Genomic DNA, 19,229 nt, shown 5'->3' with positions numbered 1-19,229 from the left:
CTGGTACGTCGGGCCTGCCGTGCCCCTAGGCCCTAACCCTATCCCTCACTGGCTTCTGAGGGCTCTGGCCCCAGAGGCCTGGCTCTAAAGCCACAGGGGTTGGGGGCACCTGAGCAATACCAGAGGATGCAGCCTGTCCCACAGGAGGAAGCCGCACCGCTGGGAACTCGGGGGCAAAGCTTTCCGAGTAGGAGCACTCTGCGTGCCCATCCCGGCGAAATGCCACTTTCAATGGCCCCCTGCCCGCAAACCCTGAGCCTCACTCTCACCCTGACCCATGCCCCCCACTCAGATCCCCCGTCCCCCAAAGCTTGCCCCAGCGGGGGCAGATGAGGGCTGAAACGACCCTAGACCGTTAGCCTATCCCTAGGTTGGCTTCTCAGCTTCTGTCCCCAGAAGCCTGGCTCCAAAGCCCCAGGGATGGCAATAACTGAGCAACACCAGAGGACTCAGCTTCCCAAAAAGAATTCAAAAACACTACTTGCAACTCCGGAGAGCGTTCAGAATACAACTCTGAATGCCCATCCCAGCCAATTCACAAATCTGGCGCCCTCTGGTGGCCAACCCTGAGCCTGACACTCAACCTAACCCACGGCCTCAACTCAGACCCCGGGAAGGTCATCACAGCGCCAGCACATCAGGCCTGTCATGCCCCTAAGCCTAACCCTAGGTTGGCTTCTGAGTGCTCTGTCCCCAGAGCCTGTATCCAAAGCCCCAAGGATTCAGAACACCTGAGCCATTTCAATGGAGTCAGGCTGCCACCCAGAAGAAAAATGCGCCATTTGGAACTATGGAAAGGATTCAGAGCAGGAGACCTCAGCATGCTCAACCCAGTCATAACCCACATCTATTGGCCCCCTGGCAGCAGACCCTGACCCTGCCACTCACCCTGAACAATGCCATCAACACAGACCTCTGGGAAGCTCTCCCCAGTGTGGACACGTACAGTTCGCCCTGACCCTAGGCCTTATAAACACAGGTTGGTTTCCTAGGGTTGTGTCTCCAGAGACCTGGCTCCTAAGCACTATAGATGGGGACATCTGAGCAATACAAGAGGACACAGCCGGCCACCCTGGAGGAAACCATGCCAATTGGAACCCCAGAAAGCATTCACAGCAGGAGATGTTTGCATGCCAATTCCAGCGAACCTCAACATTCAGAGGACACCCGGCCACCAACCCTGAGCTTGACACTCACCCTGATTCATGCCTTCAACTCAGACCCCAGCTCGCCACAGTGCTGGCACATCGACTGCCATGCCCCTACGGCCAACCCTAATCCTAGGTAGGCTTCTGAGGTTTCTTTCCCCAGAGACCTGGCTCCAAAGCCTCAGGGATTCGGGACAGCAGTGCAATACGAGAGGACTCAACCTGCCACCCAGATGGATAACACACTATTTGGAACTCAAGAAAGCATTCAGAGTAGGAAAACTCTGCATGCCCATCCCAGCGTACCCCTACTTTCAGTGGCTGCAAACCCTGACCTTAATCTCACTGTGACCCACGTGGTCAACTCATGCCCCTGGGAAGCATTCCACGGCACAAGCCGATTGGACCTGCCACACCCATAGGCCCTAACCCTTACTCAGGGTTTGCTTCTGTGGGCTCTGTCTCCAGAGGCCTGGCAATAAAGCCCCAGGGATTGATGACACATGGGAAATACCAAAGAACTCAGCCTGCCACCCAGAAGGAAACTCTGCCATTTGGAAACCTGGAAAGCATTCAGAGCAGGAGAACCCTACTTGCCCATCCCAGCGAAACCCCACGTTCAGGGGTCCCCTGGCGGCATACCCTGAGCCTGACACTCACTCTGACCCATCCCCCAACTGAGAGCCCTGGGAAGCATGACACAGTGTTGGCAGATGTGGCTGAAATAACCCTACGCCATTATCCTAACCCTAGGTTGGCTTCTGAGGGATCCGTCCCCAGAGGCCTGGCTCCAAAGTCCCAGGAAATGGGACACCTGAGCAATACCAGGGGACTCAGGCTGTCACCCAGAAGGAAACCGCACCATTTGGACTGCGGGAAGCGTTCAGAGCAGGAGTGCACTGCACGCACATTAAAGCACACCTGCACTTTCATTGGCCCCCTTGCCGCAAACCATGAGCTTCACACTCACACCGACACACGGCCTCAACTCAGACCCCCGGGAAGCTAGCCATAGTGCCCGTAGATTCAGCCTGCCAAGCCCCTAAGGCCCTACCATAACCTAGGTTTGCTTCTCAGGAGTCGGTTCTCAGAGGCCTGTTTCCAAAGCCCCAGGAATTGGGACCACCTGAGAAGGACCAGAAGACTCAGCCTACACCCAGAAGGAAACCTCACCGTTTGGACTCCAGAAAGCATTCAGGGCAAGAGAAACCTGCATGTCCACCCCATCCATCTCCCACATTCAGGGGTCGGGCCTAAAATCCTGGGCATGGCACTCACCCTGACCCATGCCCACAATTCGGCTCCCTGAGAAGCTCACCACACTGTTGGTAGATCGGGCCTGCCACGCACATAAGCCCTAACCTTAACCCTATTTTGGCTTGTGAAGGGTCTGTCCCCAGAGGCCTTCCTCTAAACTCCAGGGATTGGGGACAACTGAGCAATACCAGAGGACTCCGACTGACACACAGAAGGAAACCTCGCCATTGGGAACTCCGGAGGCCCATCCTAGCAAACCCCCACTTTCAGCGGCCCCCTGGCCAAAATCCCTGGCATGACATTCATCCTGATCCACACCCTCAAATCCATCCCCTAGAAAGCCTGCCACAGTGCTAGCAGATCGGGCCTGTCATGCCCGTAGTCCCGAGCCCTAACCCTGGCTTGGGTTCTGATGGGTTTTTCCCCAGAGTCCCGGCTACAAAGCTCCGGGCACTGGGGACACCTCAATAATAGGAGAGAACTCAGGCTGCCACCGAGAAGGATCCTGCGTCATTTGGAACTACGGAAAGGTGTGTGTCCTGGAGAAATCTGCACGCCTATCCCGGCGAACCCCCACATTCCGCTGTACCTCAACAGGAACACTTGACAGTTCAATATGCATTTATGATAAAAACTCTAAACCATCTGGGTATAGAGGGAACACACCTCAAAATAACAAAGTCCATATATGAAAAACTCACAGCTGACATCATACCCAAGGGTGAAAAGCTGAAAACATTTCCACTAAGATCAAAAACAAGACAAAGAGGGCGCCCGTGTGGCTCAGATGGTTAACCGTCTGCCTTTGGCTTGGGTCACAATCCCAGGGTCCTGGGATCGAGTCCTGCATTGGGCTTCCTGCTAGACGGGGAGCCTGCTTCTCTCTCTGCCTCTGCCTCTCTCTCTCTGACTCTCATGAATAAATATAAAACATATTATATAAAAGACGAAAAAACAAGACAAAGATGCCCACTCTCATCACTTTCATTCAACACAGTATTGAAAGACCTAGCCAAAGCATTCAGACAAAAAGAAAAGAAAGAAAGAAAGAAAAGACGAAATCCAAATAGGAAAACTGTCACTGTTTGCAAAGGACATACTATATATAGAATTCCATAGAGATTCCAACAAAACTGTTAGAATCAACAAAATCAGTAAAGCTGCAGGATACAAAGGCAATATACAGAGACCTGTTGCATTTCTTTTTTTAAAGACTTTATTTGACAGAGAGAGACAGGACAAGCAGGGTGAGCAGCAGAGGGAGAGGGAGATGCAGACTCCCCACTGAGCAGGAAGTCCACTGAGGGTCTCGATGACAGCACCCCGGGATGGTGACCTGAGCCAAAGACAGATGCTTAACCGACCGAGCCACACAGGTGTCCCAACTTGTTGCATTTCTGTGTACTGATGACAAACCTTCACAGAGAGAAAATAAGAAAGCAATGCCATTTACAATTGCATCAAGAAAAAAAAAACCTAGGAGAAAAGTAACCAAGAATGAGAAAGACCTGGTACACTGAACACATGTTGCAAAAGGAAGGAAAAACACATGCATGTTGAGGGGGCGTGTATGGGTCAAAGAAACAGAGGACGACACAAATAAACGGAAGCATTCGTCCTGCTCATTAACCGGAAGAGTTAATCATGTTCACATGTCCACAGCAACCAAAGCAATCTACAGATGTGATGAAATCCCGATCTGAATTCCAGTGCCATTATTCAAAGAAATAGAAGACAGTCCTAAAATTCATATGGAATCACAGAAGACACCAAATACCCAGAGCAACCTGGAGAAAGAAGAGAGCAGGAGTCACCACACGCCCGGATTTCAAGCTAGATTACAAAGCTGTGCTCATCAAAACTGTATGGTGCTGACATAGAAACAGACACACAGGTCAATGGAACCGAATAGAAAGCTCAGGAAATGATAATCACAGCACTTTGGGCAAAGTGTACTCATTAGAGTCAGTACATTAAAGGTATATTTAAACTTAGCTCTGATATAATTATTATTAACTCTGAACGAGAATATTTATCTCCTGTTTCAACAGCTGATTCCAATAAATGCATTTCTTTAAACTTGTTTTATATAAACACATATTATTAAATAAGAGTGATTTAGAATCCACGTTTTTAAGAAATATTAAAATCATTTTAATAAACCTATCAGGGAAAAGAAACAGAGATATCAATCATCACAACTGACAGCATCACAAAAGACAATCAGACACAATCTCTGATCTGATGGAAGAATATAACATTTTGAGTAGTTCTGCCCAAATGTTAAACCTGTTGAAAGCTATAAATCCGGCAAGTCATTTACAAAAACACACGAGAGAAATGTCCTAACAAATAGTATGAACATGTAATCAATAAAGTCCACACTGCATATATTCCAACAGGAAAAAATACTTTCCCAAAAAATAAACTGTAAAACAAAAAAATGAAGGAGGAGGAGAAGGAAGAGGAAGAGGAGGAGAAGAAGAAGAAGAAGAAACCTGAGAAACTAACCCACACATGTATGGCCTTAACTTACGACACAGGAGCAGAAAATATACAACGGGGAAAGGACTGCCTCTTCAGTGAACGGTCCCGGAAAACCGCACACTACATGCAGAAGAATGGAGCTGGATTGCTTTCTGACAGCACACACAAAAATTTTAAATGGATGAATGACTTGAATATAAGACCAGAATCCATAAACCTCCGAGAACAAAACACAGGTAGTGAGTTTCTCGACATTGGTTTTGGCAAAGAGTCTTTTAGATCGGACACCAAAGGCAAAGGCAACAAATGCAAAAATAAACAAGGGGAACGACATAAAACTGAAATTTCTACATGGCAAAAGAAACCATCAAAACTTAAAAGGCAACCTACCCAATGAGAAAAAAAAATCTGCAAATCATATGTATGAGAAGAGGCTAATATCCAAAATATACAAAACACTCATACAAATCAAAACAGACAAAAAAACCTGTATAAAAAATGGGGAGAATATGTGAATACTTTCCAAAGATGGCACCCAGGTGGTCAAAAGACACAGAAAAAGTTGTTCAACATCACTAATCGTCGTCAGGGAAACCTAAGTCAAACCCATAATCCGCTATCTCCCCACACCTGTCGGGATGGCATTTGTCCCAGAGACAGACACCAGGTGTGGTCAAGGGTGTGCAGACAAGGGGACCCTGTGCACTGTTGGTGGGAATGTACATTGGTACAGCACCTGTGACAAAGAGTATGGAGGTTCCTGGAAAAATGAATACAACTACCACATGACCCAGTGATTGCTCTGGGTGGATTTATTTGGAGAACACAAAAACACTACCTCAAAAAGATAGATGCACTCCCATGTTCACTGCAGCATTCTTCACAGTAGCCAGACATGGAAACAGAGACCTTGGGAGCATTATGCTAAGTAACTCAGACACAGAAAGACAAATACCAGATGTTCATGGACGTTCCACATGGAAAAAAAAATACTGAATGCACAGATACTGAGAACAGATTGCTGGTTGCCAGATCCAGGGATGGGGGAGGAATGGGGGAAGGTGGTCAAAGGCACAATGTTTGGGCGCCTGGGTGGCTCAGTTGGTTAAGCGACTGCCTTTGGCTCAGGAGTCCCGGGATCGAGACCCACATCAGGCTCCCGGCTCAGCAGAGAGTCTGCTTCTCCCTCTGACCCTCTTCCCTCCCGTACTATCTCTCATTCTCTCTCTCTAATAAATAAATAAAATCTTTAAAAAAAAGGCAAAATGTTTGAGTGATAAAATGCATAAGTCATGGAACGTTCTGTGCAGCATGGAGACTAAAGCTAACCCTGCAGGATGGCGTACAGGTTCCCCCGCTATTTGAAAGTAGTTTCCTTCCTTCCTAGGAAGGAAACCTCTCACAGCAAGAATGGTGTAGACCAAAGGAGGAATTACCATTCATTTCTACAGAAAAAAATAGCGTGCTCAGGCTCCAAAAACGACTTCTCTTTGGCTTTTCCTAGGCCTCGGGACACGACTTCCTAACAGATGCCCAAAATAAATGGAGATGAAGCACAGCAGATGCTCACAGACACAATTCAAAGTGCTGGGGGCTGGACGTGGAGAGCGGTTCCCAGGAAAGACCTGGTTGAGGTGCACGCTGCCCCTGCAGTGGCTCCCCGCAAAACAGATGATGAACGCAATGCTCACTTTTCGACTTTTTTCATAAGAGCAAAATCCTCTTCAGGATTCCTCCTGTTATTGAAGCTGGGTAATGAAACAGATCTTTAAAAAAAAAAAAAAAAAAAGCCATGTGTACCGTGAACTTTTAAAAAGTGGGGGATATTGTACTTGAAAGTCGCTGAGGGAGTAGATGTTAACTGTTCTCCTGGACACGCACATCAGCAGATCCACCGTGAAAGGCACCTTCCTGAGCATGCGGAACACAGACGACCTCCTACCCCCAGAAGCCTCCTCCTTCTCCTCGCTCAGGACAACCAGCCACAGCTGGGAGTTACCCCAATTCCTCTTTCTCCCATTCCCAGTATCTAACCCATCAGCAAATCCGGTGAGCTCCTTCTTAAACGTACCCAGAATAGGACTGACCACGCCTTCCAAGGCCACCTATCTGGTCCACACTAGAGGCCATCTCTTGCCTGAGTTCCTGGAAAAGCTTCATCATGGACCTCCCCTGCCCATCCTCAATCCTCTGTCATCTATTCTCAACACTGTAGCCAGGATGGCCCAGTGAAACAGGGTCCCATGGGGTCACAGCACTGCAATGGCTTTCTGTCTCCCTCTGTCACCTCCCTGAGGTGATGTCCTAAGCTGTCTCCCGTGGCCACAGGGCCTTCTTGCTACTTCTGGACATACCTGGTACACTCCTGCCCCGGGACTTATACACATGCTTTCCTTCCGTTTAGAATGCTCTTGATGTGATATCACTCACCTTCTTTAGATCTTGACTCAAGGATCACCTTCCCAGTGAAGTCCCACCTGGCTCTATGTGAATAGCAAGCACCACCCTTACCTCCCCTGCAGCACCCCAGCCCCGTCTCCTGCTCCGTATTTCCGTAGCAGTTATCACAGTCACCAGTCCATCTCGGCAGGGCAGAAACGAAGGCCTACACTGACGCTTTCACCACTGACTCCCTCCGATTTCCTGGTCCAAAGCCCCGGGGGAAAAGGTGCCCCAGGGCTCTGGCACAGCCAGGATGCCAAGGACCAGGGGTCCATCGACTGCACCCTGAACACTATCAGGAAAATGAGCCACACGAGGAATCCACCTGCCCATGAGACCTGAAGCCAGACACCTTCCTCAATTACAGGTGAGCATTCACACTTCCTCTCCTTGCCTGAGGTGCTCATCTGAGAAAGCTGAACAGAGACCCATCCCAGGATCCAACTCTCCCTCTGACCAAGGTCCTGGGAAACAGACATCTCTCCTCCCTGCACCAACCACCTGGGATTGACGTCCGGAATACTCCGGCGGTCAGGCAGAGTGGTGCACCTGTCCCTCTTTCCTGCAATATCATCACAAACCAGGCTGTGCTGCACATTTTCCAGGAAGGAGCCTGCAGCGGCATCAACAGGCCGACCAGGCTCGGCCTCAGTCTCGCACATCAGGCCCCATGCAGAAGTAGAACTGCACGGATACTGGTGTCCTGTGTGGCCTCGGAACCTAACGGTAGGAGCTGAGATTTCAGTTCCAGATGAAAAGCGACCTCTTGCACACAGCACAGGAATGTGGAGAGGATTTCTCAGGGGTGGGGCTCTGGAAGAACTGCTTCTGCTGACTGAATTCACACACACCAGGCAGAGGACATCTGCTGTGCCTCCTCTGAGGAAGCAGGGGCACAATGGGCAAGAATCGATAATGCTGCCTGTGGGCTGCTTCCCACCAACCACCCTGCTGAGCCGAGGGCTCAAGCACCAAACAGGAAGCAACTCTCTCATCACATCTGCAGCAGGAGGGCTGGCCAGGGAGTACAGCCCAATCCCTGTCCCTGTAGCAAGCTGGCCTGCGCATCATGAGCGACGGTCCACCACCACGGCATCACAACCTCCCAGCTATCTGATCCGACTACCCTGCCAGGCTCAGACCTGCTCACACAGTGAGTCATAAGACCCAGCGACGTCTTTCCACTGCAACTCAATGCTTCTCACAGAGAAGCAAACTCCAGCCTCACAAATGTGCTCACCATTAGCTCTGGAATTCCCTGGGTGGCGTCTACACTGGCCCACACAGGTGTCCCATCCAGACCACTCCACAAGTACCCTAGGGTTTCAAGCCACTTTCAAACTGCCCTTAGAAAGGCAGGAACTAGCTCGATTAGGCACACCAGCCAAGTGACTCGATGTGCTGGAAACTCGGACAACATCCTCGCCAAACACCAAGGCTTCCAAGTCCAAGCTTCAAACCTTCGCTCACTGGGCATTGAGCACCATGTCAGCATCAACACTGGTCTTGCAATTCACTTGTCTCCCATTCCTTAAAATCAGAAACCAAGCTCCAGTCACCACTCTATTTTCCCTCCAGAAAAAATAAGGCAAATGACAGAATAAAACACTATGTGTGCACAGCACACTTCTAATTGAAATATAATTCCTTGGTCTTTCTCATACGGGCAGCCCTACATTACCCATACTAATGAGAGAGGCCACGAGTTCAATCATTATATATATATATTTGATCTTGTGTTTTTCTTTACGATATTTGTATCTCAAAGTCAATGTCTATATTGTTTTCTCAAAATAATAATAATAATAATAATAATAATAATAATAATAATAATGACATGGTCACATAAGGGTCTGGATCTCCATAGCCATACAACATGGCTTGGTCCAGATAAGGATGAAGACACTACCTCAGCCCACGAAGTGAAGCCCTTTCCCTCAGGGATCCCGACATGCCTCACAGTATGATGAGTTCCTTTGCTACGTGGAGTTGTCCGAGTACAAAGGATGCAGGCACCCTCCAGGATTCCTTCCATTTTCTTCACAAATCCCCCAGCTCAAGTCACAAGTGACTCACCGGGTCAAGCTTCCAGAGCCCAGGATGGGCCACCAGGTAAGCAGCCCCCTCAGGGAAGGCTAACAGGGGGCTCGATTTCCGTTGGGAGCACGATGCACCACTCCACGAGCTCCTGAAAAACCTACACTCCTTCTCCATGTGCCCCTCTCACAAAGGGCAGGGCACCTTGTTACAGCTCTGAGGCTGTGTTTTACTTTAAAACATGATTTCTAGTATCGGAATGTGGTTCATGGAAGAGGAAAACATGAACACCCACCAAGCATTCTCATAATATTTCGGAAGATTATTTTCCCACTGTTTAATTAAATCGGGATATAAAAACACACAGATAGCCCCTTCCACTAGCAGGTATGATTCACTTTGGTGATGGAAAGAAGAGCAGGAAATAAAAGAGTAACAGATGTTCCGATGACCCGTCATTTCCATAATCAAAATTTTGAAACTTCACACACACTCAAAGAAAGAAGCTCAAACAAACGTCTTGGCCTGGCACCTCTGAGACGTCTGAACTGGAGTGACAGGGACAGACGATGATGTCGTGTATGTTGGGTGAGGCTGGTGGCACAGAAGAAGGTGCTCGGCCAGCTCTCCACCTGGGCCTTACCTGTCCTCGGCCAGGAACCTCCTCACGGCCCTCCACCTGTCACCACTCTCACTTGGGAGACCCAAAGCCACCCCTGGAGCCCGCCCTGCCGACACCCTTCTGCTCGATGCACTCAGCTCTCCTCTGAGACCCCTGTCAGCTTTACCCAGACCTGGAACTCCCCCATCCGCTGCACAGCTCCAGGACTCCCCTCTTCTTCCAAAATGACACTGGCCCAAGGCTTTCATGAGAAAGGTGGAAGGCTACCCAATGAATGGTTCACTACTTTCCCCTTCTGTCGTATTTCTCTCCAATTACCTTCCTACCTGGGCAAACTGTAAGGAACGTATCAATGGAACATGGACATGCTCTGAGACCTGCTTCTTTCATTGCAGCCTTCTGAGGACTCCTTGTACAATAAAACACCGTATCCTATGACGGGGGGGGTTAAAACCTTTATTCACAGAATAACACAGCCCAAATCACCTCATTTTTAATTGCTCTTCATCAGGCAGAACAGTTTCTGTGGAAAAAGCCTTTCCATAGATATTAGATGCCAGCAATTTCATAAGGAGTCAATGGAAGCTCTGTGGGATAACCTGACTCACCTAGGGTCAGGCAAGCAGTTCCAGAACTCAACCTGTGCTCCTGACGCCAAGCCCCTTGATGCCACCAGCATCCAGAATTCTCAAAGACTCTCCTTCTGACTCCACCACCAAAGAAGCTACAGAGAAAATCAGCATGTCAAAATATCTAGATGACACATATAGAAAAACTAGAAAGTCAAGCTCAACTTTTTTTTTTTTAAAGATTTTATTTATTTATTTGACAGAGAGAGACACAGCGAGAGAGGGAACACAAGCAGGGGGAGTGGGAGAGGGAGAAGCAGGCTTCCCACGGAGCAGGGAGCCCGATGCGGGGCTCGATCCCAGGACCCCGGGATCATGACCTGAGCCGAAGGCAGACGCTTAATGACCGAGCCACCCAGGCGCCCCTCAAGCTCAACTTTTAAACAGTAAAAGGCTGCTTTGAATAATTTTGATTTTTCCCTCGACCCTAATTGTAACTCTTCTGATGAAAAGACTAATCAATTATGAAACATCACCTTTGACAAATGACAAGACATCATCCGAGTCTGTATCCTACGACAAAAAGCCAACTAACTCTAGATGCTGGCCACTCAACCATATCCTAGGCCCAAATGAATAAACGCTGTTAGATGAAGGAACAAATGATATGTTAAAAACACACAGAGTAAATTTCACCTTCCCTTTCTAGAGAACGTTCCAGAAACTTATAGACTTCTTCCTATGCTTTCCGTTTGTGCAAGTCGGTATGACTTTAATCTTATGGGCGCCAGAGAGGTTCTTCCGTTTTTCTTATCTTTATGTTTGCAATGGCATTTTTGGGTTATCTTTTTCTTCTCAAACCAGATGTACAATATGTGCTTGGGACAGAAATAGGACCCACGCTCTGAGGTTTTGCCCATTCGGAACTTGGTAAAATGTTAAAGGATAGCTTCTCTGGGAGCCCCGGATCCGGGCCCATGGATGGTAAAAGATTAAAATTTCCATTATCATTAGAATTACTACTCAAGGGAGGAACTTGAGACAAAAGTACCTTTAACGATAGTACCAAGAAATCAAAATGATGCCTACAGAAGTTTACCTGTTCCATGGTCCACACGGGTAACAGAGGGGTTCAGAGACGCTGGGCTCCTCCCTTTCTCCTGCCCAAATCTCTGAAGCACACAGATAACTTAAAGTCAGAATTTTAGAACTACTAGACATCTTAGAGATGTCTGGCACCATTCCCTTAGACTACAGAATAAAACAGAGTAGCTCATTTTCACAGCACTAATGGAAACATGAAGTGCTCCTAAAGCTTGGATACACTGTCTCAGTTCTTTCCTTGCTGATTTTGACTAATGTAAGTCTTAGTCATACCATATAAACGCTACGATGGTTGGGAAGGAAATAATCGTAGCTAAGAGACTATTTCAGCTGTGTTTATAAGCACGGTCTCACTTTGTAGAAGAGGCTGAGCTGAGTGTTTTTAAATACTATTTCAGACCTCTCTTACAGTACACTCTGATCATACCAGAGCCTGAATCAACTAAAAAAAGATAGTTCTTTCAGTAACTGTAATATTAGAAAAATATTATAATGTCTCTATTCCTAGAGATCGTGGAGTATCTCACTCAAAGATCCTTCAATTACGATGGGCAGAGGTTAAAAGGCCAACTGAATTCATTCCAGTTGGCCACACAACATAAAATTCCTGATCCTTGATATGTTTCCAGATAGAGAAGACCAGAGATAAGAGGGAAATAGCAGGGCGCCTGGGTGGCTCAGTTGGTTAAGCGACTGCCCTCGGCTCAGGTCATGATCCTAGAGTCCCAGGATCGAGTCCCACATCAGGCTCCCTGCTCGGCGGGGGGTCTGCTTCTCCCTCTGACCCTCCCGCTCTTGCGCTCTGTCGTTCTCTCTCTCTCTCAAATAAATAAATAAAACCTTAAAAAAAAAAAAGAGGGAAATAGTACCGTGTATGGAATAACAAAGGATTTGGAGTCAGTTTGGAGATCCCACTTAGGTCTCTGACACTCAAATCCTCTGTGACTCGTATCGTTTCTGAGCCCCTGACTTACCATCTAGAAAATGTGACTAATAATACCTACCTCATAGTTTAGAAGTTCAAGAGGGAGAATTCCACAAAGAGCCAGTGTGATGGCACTCAACGGCAGGTGCTCAGGAAGCCATAATTACTATTTGGATCTATTTCTTTTCCAGATAAATGAACACGTGTTGAAACCCTATTTCTAATAGATGACTCACAAGATGATTTTCAAACCTTAAGGAAGGTCAAGAAGCTGCTATTGTGTCATCTTTCACTCAGAAATCATGTTGTTGGACTGGTGAGGACAATACAATAGCACCATCGTCACTAGGAGTGTGGAGCTTCCCATTTCCACATGGCCATGTTGTCCCCCTTAGCTCAGGGCCACCAGAAAGGGCAGCTTGGGTGGGAGACACCATCATCACTAGGAGTGTGGAGCTTCCCATTTCCACATGGCCATGTTGTCCCCCTTAGCTCAGGGCCGCCAGAAAGGGCAGCCGGGGGCGACCACATACCAAGGCTGCCAGGTGTGGCTGAGGCAGGCAGAACTCGGACTTAAGCCTCAACTCCTGTCTACCTTATTTATAGTGCTCTTCATGGATAGAATGCCGTTGTCTGTGAGCTCTGATGTAGGAAAGATCGAGAATTTCCATTGTGATTCCCTCTCTGACCCTTAGGATATGTAGCAAAGTTACATTTAAGTTTTAAACATTGAGGGACTTCCTGGTTTTCTTTTCATTATGACTATGGCTCAATTCCCCTGTGGTCGAAGAATATAATCTAGTTAATTTCAGGCTTTTAAAATGTGTAGACTTGATTCACGGCCCAACGTATCGGCTATTTGGGTAAATATTCTAGGACCACTTGAAAATAATGTATTCTGCACTTACTATGTAATGTTCCATATATGTCAAATAGGTCACATTTCTTACCAATGTTTTGTCTGTTTTTCTATCGGATATTGCGAAAGGTATACTAAAATCTTCAAACAATGCTACTCTAGTCAACATTACTTTGGAGAATCTCCCAAGTGTTATAAGCCAAGAGAAACAAAAAGAATACCCATTGAGGAGATAATTGTGACTATTCACAGATAAGATGATGGTGTACATAGAAAATCCAAAGTATTCTATAAATACACTATTAGAATTAAAAATGGAAAACTTGCAAATCTTAGAACCAAGGAAGCAATACAGAAAGCAGCCAGGGGGAAGAGATTTCTTACGTACGGAGGGAGGAACATCAGAATACTGTCAGAATAACACCAGGGAACTGGCAAGCCAGAAAGGGCTGGAAAGACAAGTACATGGTACTAAATGAGAACATGCAGCCAAGGATACATAGCCAGGAAAATGTTGCAAAAGAAAACCAAACTTGGGGCATCACAATGCCTGACTTCAATCTATATTACAAATCTGTGACAGGATGGTATTGGCACAAAAACACATAGATCAATGGAACAGAATAGAGACCCCAGAAATGGACCCTCAACTCTATGGTCAACCAATCTTTGACAGATCAGGAATGAATGTCCAATGGAAAAAAGACAGTCTCTCCAATAAATGGTGCTGGGAAAAGTGGACAGCCACATGCAGAAGATTGAAACTCGACCATTCTCTTACATCATTCGCAAAGATAAACTCAAAATGGATGAAAGACCTCAAAGTGAGACAGGAGTCCATCAAACTCCTAGAGGAGAACAGAGGCAGTAACCTCCTCGACATCGGCCACAGCAACTTCTTTCAAGACATGTCTATAAAGGCAAGGGAAACAGAAGCAAAAATGAACTTTTGGGACGTCATCAAGATAAAAAGCCTCAGCACAGCAAACGAAACAGTCAACAAAACTAAGAGGCGACCCATGGAATGGGAGAAGATATTTGCAAATGACATTACAGTTGAAGGGCTGGTATCCGAGATCTATCAAGAACTCAAACTCAACACCCCAACAACAACAACAACAAAATAATAATAATCCAATAAGAAACGGGCAGAAGACATGAACAGACATTTCTCCAAAAAAGACATAAAAACGACTAACGTTTACCATCACTAGCCATCATGGAAATTCAAATCAAAACCACAATGAGATACCACCTCACACCAGTCAGAATGGCTAAAATTAACAAGTCAGGAAACGACAGATGTTGTGAGGATGTGGAGAAAGAGGAACCCTCCTTACACTGTTGGTGGGAATGCAAGCAGGTACAGTCACTCTGGAAAACAGTATGGAGGTTCCTCAAAATGTTAAAAATAGAACTACCCTACTAACTAACAATTGCACTACTGGGTATTTCCCCAAAGATACAGACGTAGTGAAAAGAAGGGGCACCTGAACCCCAATGTTCATAGCAGCAATGTCTACAATAGCCAAACTGTGGAAGGAGCCGAAATGCCCTTCAACAGATGAATGGATAAAGATGTGGTCCATATATACAAGGGAAGATTACTCAGCCATCAGAAAGGATACATACCTACAATTTGCACTGACGTGATTGAACTGGAGGGGATTATGCTAAGTGAAATAAGTCAAGCAGAGAAAGACAGCTATCATATGGTTTCACTCATATATGGAACATAAGGAATAGTGTGGAGGACCACAGCGGAAGGGAAGGAAAACTGAATGGGAAGAAATCAGAGAGGGAGACAAATCACGAGAGACTCTGGACTCCGGGAACCTAACTGAGAGTTACAGAAAGGAGGGAGGTGGGGAGATGGGGTATCTGGGGGTGATGGGTATTAAGGAGAGCACATGTTGTGATGAGCACTGGGTTATATGCAAATAATGAGTCATTGAACACTACATCAAAAACCAAAGATGTACTATATGTTGGCTAACTGAACCTAATTAAATAAGTAAATAAATAAATATGCTTTCTACATGAAAAACAAATAATAATGAGTACAGAATTTCAGACTTGCAAATGAAATGTTCTCAAGATATGTATCACAGCAGTGTAAATAGACTTCACACTACCGGACTTTATACTGAAAATGTTTGAAATGGCAAAATCAATGTTATGATTTTTACAATTTTTTCCTTTTTTTATTATGTTGTGTTAATCACCATATATTGCATCATGTTTCCCTTCCTACTATCTTCTTCTTTTTTCTTAACATATAATGTATTATTTGTTTCAGAGGTACAGGTCTGTGATTCAACAGTCTTACACGATTCACAGCGCTCACCATAGCACATACCCTCCCCAATGTCTATCACGCAGCCACCCCATCCCTCCCAACCCATCCCCACTCCAGGAACCCTCAGTTGGTTTCCTGAGATTAAGAATTCCTCATATCAGTGAGATCTTATGATAGATTTTTACCATTTTTTAAAAGTACATTCTGTATGATTCCATTTTTATAAAGATTTTATTAATTTATTTTAGAGAAAGAGCGTGGCACGAGAGTGGTAGTAGACACAGGAGGTGGAAGAGAGAATCGTGAGCCCGCGCTGCCCTGAACACAGACCCTACGTGGGGCTCGATCCCACACCATGAGATCACATCCTGAGCCAAAATCAAGAGTCGGCGGCTTAACGGACTGAGCCACCATCCATCTCCTTGGGCATTAGTACTGGTGCATTGCCTGCTCTCTCCACCACCGCTGTGCTGAACACTCCTGAAAACACATCTGTGAAAAACCAGCCAGAGTTTCCGGGGGAGAGTCTGAGGCCAAGCACTGCCAGGTGATGGCTGCACCCGTGGCCTGGGATGGGTGCTGCTCACTGTTTTCCAGGCCTGGGGTGCCCAACACCCTTCTTTCCAGGGGACCTGCAGGGGACTCCCATGTCCTCAGGTACCTGAGGGCAACCCGGCCCAGGAATTCACCTTCTGTAGCAGAGGACAGATGGGACTTCTTTCTCTGGCCAGGAGTGTGAACCCTGATCCCGGGAAAGGAGAGCTCTCCTGGACTCCTCGCCCAGCCAGGCAGCTGTGGCCATGATGTATGTGACGGAGCCAGAGCGGCTGGGACTTGGAGGGAATGAGTGCCTTAAACCAGCCTTGTGCGGGGCATGCGGGAGCAACAGCCCCTGCTTCTTGGGGAGCAGTGATGTGTGCAAAAGGGAGGAGGCTGGGGTGGAGCCTTCCAAGCCACACCACAGTCTCTCCCTTGGTTCTGAAACCAGCAGGAAGGGACCTCCAACGGCAGAGACCAGACTCCAGGAGGATGCCTATCCAGGGAAAGGGGGTCCACTGGAGGGCACTGAAGCACCCAGCCCCACCGACCTGCAGGCCATTTGCACAGGATCACCTCCCACACTTCCTCAAAACGTTGTCCGTCTTCGTGTGTGGACAGTGACTGGCCCACTCAGGGCTGGTGCACTTCCAGAGGAGGACTAGAGACTTTTCAGGGCTTGCTCATGGGTCAGAGGACCACCGCCAAAGAAGCAGAGGATATCCCTCTTCCTCCGGAGCTGGGGAAGGCAGCCACCGTCCTGGGGCGGGACCAGTCCAGAAATGTGTTCTTTCTGAAGCCCCAGCCTTCCGTGGGCGTTGCTATGCCTGAGAAAGGCCCCCTCAGCCCCAGAGTCAGGAGCAGTGAGGAGCTGTCTCCAACCCTGGCCCAGGATCACGACCCGAAACCATCCTGTCTTTGGGAGGACAGGTCTCCTGCAGGAGCCAGGGAGGGGACTGGCCCCTCTCCCCACCCCAGTTCCAGGACTCCCGGGACCTGCAAGAGCTCTTCATCTGAGGAGGAGTCATGGAGAGCAAGTGTGTCTCGTCAGCCCAGCAAGTGAAAGAACCAAACTCCAACGCTCAGGTTCTAACAGAAGCAGAATTTCAATGTACTGTTTGGGGGCAGCCTCCTCCCCTCTTAGGCCTACGGGGCCTTGTGGGACCCCAAGGAAAGTCTTTGTTCTCCTTCCCTCAGAGAGAGGAGCTGGCCCCGTGTGCCAGGGTCCCCACCGTGTTCCCAGTGCTGAGGAAGAGCCACACGCAGGGGCCTGGTGTCAGGAGTGTGGTCGGCCACTGCTCCTGGGCTCCCAGCCAGGGGCCTGGTGGCTGCATGGAAAAGCTGAATTGCTTTTGGGGGAAGGAGTGCTCACTGCCCACACCGCTCGCCATCCCCCTCTGCACTCTGCAATCCAGGCTCTGTGCCCAGCTTACGTCGATCACCAGCACTCCCCATGTTCCTGCCATGGGAGGGATCATTGAGCATCACCCCTTGCACAGAGGAGGAGAGCGAGGCCCAGAGAGGGGAGGTAAATGGCTCCAGTCCCAGAGCTGGTCAGCAGAGAACCTGGAAAGCCAGCCCTCCGGAGCCCCTGCTAGACCAGTCAGAGACTCCCTGAGTTGAAAGCAAGCCCTCCCCTGCCTGACAAGCCACGCACTGGCCCCTGACCTTCATGATGGCCTGTTCTTGACCGTGAAGGTGAGCTGGCCGACTAGGAGGGGGAGTCCAGCTGGTGCGACAGGCTGTAGCTACAGGACAAAGTGACACGTCTGAGCTAGCAGGAGCCACACTCTGGTCTCCCTCCCGGAGCCTGCCTGGGAGCTGGAATCTGGGTGCCCTAGGGGCCAGCACACAACAGGGTCTGCGCTGACCAGGGAGCCATGGCCCCCAGGGAGAGTCCACTCTGCCCTCTCCCCGCACCTGCCTGGCCTCACCTCTCCTCACTGTGGGGCTGCAGGACCCGGAACCAGGCCCCATAGGGATGGCTTGGTTCCAGCTTGTAATGATTTCACAGCCCGTGGAGCCCCTGGGGCCGGAGGGAGGACTGGCTGTGGACCAGGACTGGGCTGGGGAGGATGCAGGGCCTTGTGGAGAGTGAAGGATGGGGCAGGGGCCAAGTCCTGGGGCCACTGCTCATGTCTAGAAAGGGCTGAAATCCCTGAATGCCCATGGGGTCCCTCATTACAGTAACGACCCCCTTCCCACTCGGGCATCCTGCTGGCGGGCCCCTCCTCCCCGGCCTCCTTCCCGCCCCTCTGACTCCAGCCGGGGCTGCAGCCAGAGACAGGCTGGACCTCTGTCCCGGATCCTGCCAGGAAGACAAGGCAGAAGGAGGAGAGGAGAAGGGGAAGGGGCAGACTGATCTTCTCCCTGTCCTGATTCGGCCTCCACTGATGCCTCCAGGTCCTCTGGCCCAGCCCTGCACTTAGCTGGACCCTGAGAGGGAGTCTGCATTCCAGGCCAGCTGGGTGGGAGGGGTATTCAATGACCTGTGCGTCCCCAGATGTCCTACCCACCTGGCCTTGCACCCTAAGGCCTGCGGCCCAGGGTGGGTGTAATTGCGGGGCCCAGTGGACTTTGGGGCCACAGAGCAGTTGGCTGTGGTGAGGGAATGTGTGGGACCGGTCAGGTGCAGAGCCATGGGGCTCATGTACATGTGCTGCAGGGCTGGTTCACCGTACAGGTGCTGCGTGCAGGTCTCCTTTGCACACCTGGCCATGACACACCTGGCTGGCCCTCTCGGTGGGGAGGTCTGGGTGCCTGGTGCACCTGTCCCCCACCTACCCCTGGAGGAGCGGCCACGTTCAAGCGTTTCCATGTCCAACCCTCAGGGACAGTTGGGAACCTGGGTCAAGAGAGGCAGGGACTGGCCCAGGACAAATGAGGGGTGCAGAGCCCAAGGAGCAGGGCTGCTCTCCAGTCCTGGGCCAGCCCCAACCCTCC

The 19,229-nt window shown here is 48.9% G+C and overlaps 1 protein-coding gene across 1 annotated transcript in view; it reads right to left on the bottom strand.

Annotated features, from left to right (window-relative positions):
- LOC148161989 (voltage-dependent N-type calcium channel subunit alpha-1B-like) overlaps window positions 1-19,229 on the bottom strand; it is a 57,313-nt gene that overhangs the window by 24,714 nt on the left and 13,370 nt on the right. Inside the window, exon 3 of the mRNA XM_088020489.1 lies at window positions 121-239. Coding sequence (XP_087876615.1) covers window positions 121-239 — 119 coding nt within the window. The remainder of the gene's footprint in view (window positions 1-120; window positions 240-19,229) is intronic.

The sequence above is a fragment of the Eumetopias jubatus genome, unplaced genomic scaffold, assembly GCF_037043125.1.
Source record: "Eumetopias jubatus isolate StellerSeaLion01/CBP00866 unplaced genomic scaffold, mEumJub1_p1.0 scaffold_30, whole genome shotgun sequence".
Lineage (NCBI taxonomy): Eukaryota > Metazoa > Chordata > Mammalia > Carnivora > Otariidae > Eumetopias > Eumetopias jubatus.
Note: the sequence above shows the minus strand (reverse complement) of the source record. Positions and strands in the feature narration are given on the sequence as shown.